The 9,588-nt window shown below is 41.0% G+C and overlaps 1 protein-coding gene across 1 annotated transcript; it reads right to left on the bottom strand.

Moving 5' to 3' along the window:
• Window positions 1-6,710: 6,710 nt before the first annotated feature.
• On the bottom strand, window positions 6,711-9,576 carry HOXC8 (homeobox C8). Its single transcript, XM_026046682.1, has 2 exons — window positions 9,141-9,576; window positions 6,711-7,138 (listed from the first exon to the last, which is right to left on the bottom strand). Exons 1-2 carry the CDS (start codon window positions 9,574-9,576, stop codon window positions 6,846-6,848), a joined length of 729 nt encoding a protein of 242 aa, XP_025902467.1. The 3' UTR covers window positions 6,711-6,845.
• Window positions 9,577-9,588: the final 12 nt, after the last annotated feature.

The raw sequence follows: 9,588 nt of genomic DNA, 5'->3' as shown, positions 1-9,588 counted from the left end.
ATTAAGGGGGGGAAAAATACCATCCTACCCCTGGCACTGCTTGGACTGTTAAAGGAAAGACTACTGCGAAAGAGTCATAAGAGAAACCACAATAAAAAGTTCACGTTCATGGATGGAGTCCACATGACTTCCTGTGGCCAATCCAACTTGTGATTCAGTCGTAAACTTTTATTGCTTAGCTGTAAATTTTCTGCAAACAACCAGGAATGCGTTGCATTTTTGTGACGAGTGCAAATGCTCTCGTCTGTCGCCATGTTTATACAATTCCTTCTTAATATTAGTATTTTTTTTCCTACCCTTCGCCCCCCCTCAATGCGGCCTCCTTTTGTGTATATATATTTATATAGTTTTTTTTTTTTTTTTTAATTTAAAGTCACCACCTTCGCGCCAGGGATTTTTTAAATTTGTATTTAAAGACTCGATTTTATTTCACGATTATTAGCCGCTCGGGGTTATTTATTTAGCTAAGGAGATTTGGCCTTGAGCAGAGAGAGATTACTCTTATTTTTGGTTATTAATGAGTGGTTTTAAAAGGCAAATAATATACAAGGAAAGAAGGGCACTGGCGAGGGATATTGAGCAGACAGGATTTTTTTAAATACAATTACATTAAAAGAGCATGTTCATTAAATATTAGAGAGCAAGAGGAAAAAAATAAAAAGGAAGCCCATTCATATTCCTGACGTTCCCACGGTTTTCCCTACAAATCCAGCTCTTTGCAAAGGGTGTGTCCGCTGGAAACGGTAACTGTCGTGAGGCCAAAAAGACACAGGCAGCGTGTCCTTCCTCCCCTTCGTCCTTCTTCATCCCCCTCCGTTTATCGCCTCTGCCTCCCACACCCCACGCAGCCCCGGGAGCTGCGGGAAAATCGAGACCTGCCTGAATTCGCCCTCAAGCTCGAGCCACGGGCGCCATAGCGACCTAGAAACTCTTGTCTGCTCATTTTCTAAATTTACCAAAGCCACGGGTATTTTCTTTTTAATTTCTCGAATACATACATGTAGAAATATAGATATTTATTTATGCTCCTGCAAATATTTACCCAGGTTTCCTCCCCAAATAGCTCTTCAGTCTTTTGTTTTGTCGTGCCCCAGCACCCGACGGGCGACGCTCTTACAAAAATGTCACCTTTTCCTATACATATTATTGTTTCCCCGCCTCGATTTCCAAGCAGAGCCGCTGAAGCGCTTGGGAATATCGATCTGGGGACGGGCAAGCGACATTTTTTTGGTCGTGTCGAGGCCTGCTCCGGAGGCAGGACGCGAACCGCAAGTTGTGTAAAGCGGATACCGCAAAGCTCAGATGTGCTCAGAACTGCCCCCGGCATGAAGTCCTGCGAAGGCTCTTCCTCTTGTACCGAATAAAATTAATTAAAATATGGGGAAAAAAAAATAGGGGAAAAATCATCACGTATTTGAGCCTCCCTGAGCCACTCAAAGACTTCTCTTGTATGGAACCGCCATGACCAAAAATATTGTAGGGAGTTAATATATATGTGTGTGTGTGTATATATAGTCACAATAACTCCAATCTTTCCTCTACTCTTTCTTTCCATGCTCACAAATTTCCAGATTTCCTCCCTCCTTCAGGTATTCTTCCTGTGCATTCTAAATACATACTAAATGTATTTATTTATTTATATTTATTTAATCGAGGGAAGAAAAAATGTAAGTATATACATATATGTATGTTTTGTAAGGAGAGGCTACTCCCTCTCCGCCTCCTCCCTCCCCTCCTTTTTATTTATTTTTTCCCTGGCTGGATGTGTGTCTGGCTGCCCAACACAGCACAAAGCTCGCAATACAACCGGATGGAAGGGAAATTACTTTATTCACTTTACAAACCACCAATAAATTTTATAACAGGTAGTTAAAAGTTACGAGGGGGGAAACTACCAGCACAACAGCTTCCAGAGCACAATGGAGATCCTTTTTTTTTTTTTTTTTTTTTTTTTTTTTTCCGAGGGGTAGACAAGATAATAAGAATCCATAAAAGCATAAAGGAAGCAGGATTTTTTTTTTTATCCTTGAAGTCTATTAATAATAATAATAATAAAAAAATAAAATAAGTAAAGTAACCTGCACGGATATATCAGCATTTCGGACCGTCATCGGGTCGTTTTTTGCATCTGGGCTGTTTGTAAGACCACCTAATATAGGATATTTGAGTTTGATATTACCGAGAGTATCTTTTTGGGGGGAGGAGAACGGTAAAGGAGCGACAGATTTGTTGGGAAGGAGAGACACAAAATAAGTAAATAAGTAGATAAAGGACCAGCTCAAAAGATGGGCTAGAAATGCCCTTTTCTTTCTTCGCAAGTCTCTCCCCAACTTTCATCCACCTCCATCCCTGCTCCACGCATCCCGCCCCCCCGCGCATCCCTCGCCACCCGCTTTTCTCCCCGCGATCCGCGCAAATAACAAAATTTAACGCCCGAGAAATTCGTTGCCTTTCAAATATCATCTCTGCCCATTTCACAGTATAAAATCTAAACGATTTTTTTTCGCCTAATGGCTGCATTACCGCACGGCGGCGGCTGTGATTAGAATAATAAATTAAGGCAAAATAAGCAATATGCTCAAACTCAGCTTTTCGAGGAATTATATTTTTCACAAATCACAAATGGAGATCCGAAGGAAATTTGATTGGCTAATAAAAAAGCGTGGAATGGGACGATATTTCTTACTTCAGGCGGGTAGATGAGTCTAATTTCAGTAATACCGGAGCTATGATCATTTCTGAATAAGCCACTTTGTGGAGAGCGAATCTTCTCTCAAATTACTTTACCCCATAAAAATGGTCTCTTCTCTCTCTTTTTTTTTCCCTTCTTGAAATGATGGAGTGATTGCGAAAATAACTGGATGTCATCTGAAGACGCGACTCTGTTGTGTTGACTACAGACCATAAACATTTACCCCAAAAAGTAACTGCTGCGGTTGTAGTTTCCGTAATTTAACTCTGGATCATTTTGATAGATAAATGTCATTCTCTAGTATTCGCTCATGTAAAACTACTTAGATTTGTGAGTTTAAATATGATGGATAGAGTGCGAATACAGCTCCTTTTAAAAAAAAATGTTATTACTCTTTTTAAACGAAACACTTTGTTAAGTTCTCCCATCTTTCCGCCTCTCCATTCCCCCCACCCACCTCCTCTTTGACAACAATGTGGATATTTTCTATGCAACGGCTTTATGGCGATTTGGAGCTTTATTTTAAAGAACCATAGCAGAAAATATTTTAACTGATTTTTTTTTTACACGGTTTAATTCGAGAATGAATAATCAAGCATGATTCCTATGGAGGCAAACGGAGGAAAAAAATATTGTAAAATAAATATATCCCCGTAAAAGCAAGCTCTGCTAGACTAAACTCCTCTATCTCATGACTAATAAAACCACTTACCTTTCGCGCCTGCTATCGACATGGCAAAGTCTAGAATAAAGCATTATTTTATTCTTTATTTTTATTGTATATGGAGGGGAGATTAACGCCTGGGTATTAGGGATATAGACGGGGAGGGGATACGGGTTTTGATGGGTGTTTTGCGCGTGGGTTTCCCTCCGTGAGACGATGCTGGGGCGGCATCTGTGCCCACGGGTGATCCGCGCACCTAGTCGCCGGGCTAAAGCTGGGGCCAAAGAGGCAAAAAAAAAAAAAAAATTAATAAAATAAATAAAAATATTTTAAAAGGGGTGACTATGGAGACACGCAGCATTATTTTTTAATCGACTACATAATTGTGTTACTTCAACATTTTTTCTCTATTTTCTCCTTTTTCTCACATACTCTTTCCCTTTTACTCTACATTTCTCCCCCCATTTTTCCATTCCTCCCCCTTTTTTATTTTTAATTTTATTTTATTTTATTATTTTTTTCTCCCTCCAGCCCCCCTGCCCAGCGCTTGCAGCAGCGCTGGTATTTAAAGCCTTTAAGCCCAGTGGCGATTGAGGCGGGGGGAAAGTCTCAAGCCCATAGCCGAGCCTCCAGACATTGCTCAGCGCAACTGTCTGCAGCTCAGGAGCCTTCGGGCTGCCTTATCTGCGGCATCTGCGTAAACATCCCGTCTACTTCTGCATCCCTGGGCTCTATAGCATTTAGTCCATATATCAACAGGAAAAAAAAAAAAAAAAAAGATAACCTCCTAGTTTTCTTTACATATATGTATTTTTTCTCAATAGATCCTATTCAACCAAACGAGACCGGTGGAAAAAGCAATATTTATAAAGTTCCCCCCTACCAGACCACTGCTAGAGACACGAAGACCTACCTGACAGGTTTTGCTGTAAAAAAAAAAATAAAAATAAAGAGCTGAAAGTGTTCAATTGTTGCATTAGAGGATGGTGGTGGGGGTAGTACTCTGCTTTTGCATCACAAAATTAGAACACGAAAACATCATTATTCATATATTATTATCATTATTATTTTTATGGACTTCGTGAGCATTTCAAGTAGGGAAATGTGCCGCCATCCCGCGCGAAAGACAGGAAAAGAGACCGCAAAACCTGTTCCAATGCACACCTCACCTCTTTGCAGGCTCTCAATGACTTTTTTAACGCCCGCCGGCGACCCTCGCCTTGCACCTAAGGCTGGGAGCAAAAATGCGGCTCGGGGTTATGGTCATCCCCGTCTGAGAGAGGGGAGAGAGGAAGAGAGCTTATGTATGGCATATATATTTGATATACATCTCGATGTAATACCTCATAGTCAGGGAAGAGCCATTTCGAGTTGTTTCAAGGAGCAGTTCCTAGATGGGGGAAGTAAAATCCAGCTCTGCGTAGGTTTTTAGGCACCTTTCCCCTCCTTGCCCTGGGAAGAAGAAGAGGCAGGAGTGTTTCCCAGAGCAGAAGACCCTTAGCTGTCGTAGAGGCAGCGTAATATTTAATTTAAGCGCAATATTTAATTTATTTATTTGTCCTTGCAGACCCACAGCTTCCCCGAGCTTCTCCTCGTGAGTAAAACCGGATTTTTTAGATATTATATTAATGAAGGAAGCAGTGAAATGCCCATTTTCAAGCAAAACCGCCCTAGCCAGGGTGGCCGGAGGTTAAATTCTCCTTCCAACCCCTCATCTTCATTCCGCGTTCTTCATCTCCATTTATTGTGGCAGAGCCCAGATTTTCCTGATTTCTTTGTAAATTAAAGACGAGTCTTGGTTTCAGAGGTTGCCAAGAGGACTTGAAGGATTAGGCAAGAACCATTCCTGGCCCGGCAGCCAGGATGCGTACGTATAAATAATGACAGAGCACATCACGCAACGCAGTCCTTTTAAAATCTTGCGGTTTTTATTATAATTATTATTATAATTATTATTATTTACGCAATGTCTCACGTATACAATACAAATCCACGGTGTCCAGAAATGGTTTATTATTATTATTATTACTATTTTTTTTCTGGCGGAAATTGCTACATTCAGAGTTTGAACACGCAGAACTATGCTTTTACATAAAACAAATGACGAATTTTTTGTGTTTTTCGAGCATGTCGCATTAACAGATAAGTCAAGACAAATAGATAACTATACATTCAGTGCAATTTAGTTCTACACTACTTTATAAGCACAATAAAATAATACAATACTGTGCGTTCTCAACTAGGCAGTTTTAGTTGTTGGGATTTTTTTTTTATTTTTTTTATTATTATTATTTTCAGAGAAAATAAGCAGCAACAAACGACAATAAAACCGCATTACAAATACTTTCAAAGCATGACTCCTTCTATAGGTAGTGATAAAGTACAATACAAGGTTGGTGGTTCGTTTCATTTTCATCATCATTATTATTAGCATTATTATTATTTTCCCTGCTACTTAGTAGCTTGCATCAGGGCAAAACGCAGCTCACTCTCGCTTAAATAAATTCCGACTAAGGTAAATTTAGGATACTTAAGCCCCTTGCTGATAACACACTGGATTATTATTGCAGGTTTTCCCTTTTAGGTAGTATAGGAAGAATTTCGAGTGCTCACACAGTCAAATGGTAAACAGCGCTTATAGGAAGGAGGTTTCCAGCCTCCCTATATGTTTTGGCCTATCAAGTCTTAGGCAAATAGGTGTTTTTCTACAGACAGCCACAGTCCTAGAGCAATAAAATGGAGGGGGGGTGGATTGGGAAGGGTTTTGCCGGCTTTAGCAGGTATGTTCACCCTCTCCTTATCTCCTTATCCAGGGGCCGCAGGAGCGGCTCGTAGCAAGGGAGATGCACCGAGATACTGCAGCAAAATAGCCAAGGGATACTGCAAGCCACACCGCGTTTCTTCTCCCACCCAGGAGAGAAAAAAAGCACTATATATATGTCTATACATGTGTATATACACATATATATGTACATATATAGTGTATGTGTGTATATATAGTATTATATATATTGTTATATATATTTATATATTTTTAAAGCACCAAACAAAAGAGCTATGCCCAGCCTGGAAAAAAAAAAAAATTCTGCAGCCATTCCTATGTAGTGTGCGGGCACAGGCGGGAGCGGTAGCATTTGCTGCCAGACTCGGGGTTGTGCTGCTGAGGCATAGAGAGAGGGGGCTTTGCTTTAGCTGCATGGTTGTTTACTTATTTATTCATTATAAGCTGCAGCCGAGATAGCTGTGCATTTATAGAAGTGTGTGTGTGGGGGAATGCTGTCAAAAAAAAAAAAAAAAAAAAAAAAAGGCAAAAAAATAAAAGAAAAAAATAAGGGAAGTTTCTATGCCAATAAAAAAAGGCTACAACTGTTTGACAGGTAGTTACTGCTGTGTGAGCCTCTCCATTCTATACTCTATAAAAGCAAATGACCGTCGTAAACATCTCGATTTATCATCTGCCATAAAACGAGACTTCAAGGGGCTGAGAGCTCAGTCCTTGCTTTCTTCTTTTTCCTCCTCTTCTTTTTCCTCTTCTTCATTCCCTTCTTCTTCCGTTTTCTCCTCGTCCCTGGCCCCCGGCAGCTTATCTTTGTTGTTTTCTTTTTTCCACTTCATCCGCCGGTTCTGGAACCAGATCTTCACTTGTCTCTCGGTCAGTCCCAGGGCGTGCGAGACCTCAATCCGCCGCTTCCGTGTCAAATACGGATTGAAGAGGAACTCCTTTTCTAACTCCAGGGTCTGGTACCGGCTGTAAGTTTGCCTGCCACTGCGTCTTCCGGGAGCTGTAGGACACAAACAACCACAATATATATATATATATGTGTGCGTGTATCTTATAGTTATGCTTTCCTCGCTCCCACTTTTTGCAGACTCTTGTCTCCCCTTTGCGCTTTTTTTTTTTTTTTTTTCCCTGCAGAAAGTGGTTTCCCCCACCCAAAATCCCTTATAATAAAAGCCTGGCTGGAATGGGTGTTATTAATAATAATCATAGCCCTGGTAGGGTGTTTATTCGTAATAGCATGATGCCTTAAGCTGGCTCTTTATGGATATATATATATACACACACATATATATATAAAAGAGACAGCTCTGGGTCCTTTTGTATAGGGGCAGAGAGCTGTGTGCCCAGCTCCTGCACCGAACAGAGGTGCCCAGACTCCTCAAAGGTGATTAGATGCTGAGGAGGGCAATGCAATTGAGAAAATTCAGATTATTTCCCCCTTCTATTGATCCAGCAATCTAGCGATTCCTCATCCCATCCCCACCAGCATGTTTGGGGTTTTTTTTTTCTTTTTTTTTTTTTACCCTTCTCTTCCCCAGGCTATTGAGGGATTTTTTTTTTCCCAAAAAATGTCCAGTTCTACTTCCCCTTTCCAAAACGTGTCTCCCATCCCCATCAAATACAGGCTCAGAGTAGTCAGCTCTGATGCTATTTCGACCCCGAGGATGTGAATTTTGCCCCCAACCTCCTCCCAAAATCCCCCTGCCCGTCCTTTTGCCTGAGGATGGAGGTGTGCGGAAATGGAGATGTGGCCCAATTGAGAAGCAGAGATTGCATGGGAAAGAAGCAGTGAGGTGGACATTTGCAGCGACAGCCTCAAAGAAAGAAAGAGGACGTAGGTATGTGCAGCTGAGCCCTTTCTTCTGGCCACCAATTTATCCAGAAGAAGAGGGGGAAAAAAAGGAAAAAAAAAAAGAAACTATTTGCTATTTCCCGTCATCTCGAAATGATTGCATCCTGGAGACTACTTCTAGGCCAAAGCTTAGACAAATAACGTGTATTTATTTTTTCCTTTGTGTCTATCTCTCAACCTCTCTGGGCCACATCCTCTCTATCTTTGTTGCAGCCTCTTTCTGTCATATATATACACACACACACACATATATATATATATTTTTTTTTTGAAGGGAAGAGGCGCAAAGACTTTGTTGCTCAGATTGTCCTTAAAAATTAACACTAACTTTCACATGTTTCGAATTAATGAGGTTGCTTCTAAGCCAATCTTGGAAGTTCGGTGGGGGGAAAACTTGTACTTTGAAGTATTCTGTGCAATTATCTGGGCTTCACAGGAGCAAAGCCCCAGTCAGCCCTAATTATTTTGAATTCTTTCCCTTACTCCCTCTTTTACCCCCCTTTTAATTTTTATACATATATATTTTAACATAGGACATTGTAATGCTGTCTGCCACCCCACCCCATAGCTCTGAGATAAGTTTCCCTTTCTGCTTAAACTTTTATCTCTAGGCTTTAAGAAACACATGTAAAGTATTAGCAATACTTATGCAAGTTCCCACCTTTCAGACTTCGTCTCCCAGCGGTTATGAAAGGCGATATGACATTTTAAAGAGCGCTGTATTATCAACATGCAAATAACCTCGTGGGAGCTGTATCTTATTGCCTATCCTCAAGGCAAGCAATAAAAAAACAAGTTTTACTTTATAGTGATTTAAGCCTTTTTGCAGGGAATCACCTTGCTGGCTCTCTAGCAACTGCTGCCTCGTTTGCTTGCAAAGGTCTTCCTAAAAAAAGACGCAACATTAACACAAAAGCTGCCATTCGTTTCATACTTCACATCTACGCCTCTTAGATTTGTATATACATGCATGCATATAAGTTTATGTGTGTGGATATGCACATATATACGTGTGCCTGTATATGCATACATATATATACACAGAGAGAGAGAAAGACAGAGTAGAGACAGAGAGAAAGCGAGAGGGAAATCAAAATTATAGGAAAACATTTAAGGAGGAGGTTAAAAAAACAAAAATAAAGGTCCTAACCGTGAGGTCTCATCCATGGGAACATGAGACTGGGAGACGAATTTTGATTTAAATGCCCTTGTCCCTCGCTAGAGTTACTGTTGGAAGACGATTTACAGTCAGGATATTGTACAACAGTCGTCTCTTGCTGAGCACCATAAAGCGATTGCCTCGGCAGAGCTTCATATCCATAGAATTTAGAAGCGTCTCCGTGACAAGCCAAGGCGCAGGGGTTTTGCTGGTATCCCGAGTTGGAGATGCTGGAGGTTCCGTGGTGGAAAAACTCTTGGACGTGATGTGAAGGGTGCTGGAAGGTGGGAGCAGTAGTGCCCGGACCATACACGAGAGCATGGCTCCTGCTGACACTTTGTGGGAAGCGGCAGTCGTAGTAAGTTGGTTCCAGCGATTCCCCGCCTTTGTACTTGGAAAAGAGCGGATTTACAAAGTAGGAGCTCATGACCCTCGCATA

This window comes from Nothoprocta perdicaria, unplaced genomic scaffold (assembly GCF_003342845.1).
Source record: "Nothoprocta perdicaria isolate Ctin4 unplaced genomic scaffold, notPer1 scaffold_452, whole genome shotgun sequence".
Taxonomy (NCBI): domain Eukaryota; kingdom Metazoa; phylum Chordata; class Aves; order Tinamiformes; family Tinamidae; genus Nothoprocta; species Nothoprocta perdicaria.
Note: the sequence above shows the minus strand (reverse complement) of the source record. Positions and strands in the feature narration are given on the sequence as shown.

What these genes read in the sequence shown, in the direction of transcription:
- HOXC8 (XM_026046682.1), bottom strand. Translation starts at nt 9,576, where the DNA reads ATGAGCTCCTACTTTGTAAATCCGCTCTTTTCCAAGTACAAAGGCGGG. An exon ending in CCCATGGATGAGACCTCACG is followed by an intron (nt 7,139 to 9,140) that starts GTTAGGACCTTT and finishes TGTGTCCTACAG; the next exon opens with CTCCCGGAAGACGCAGTGGC.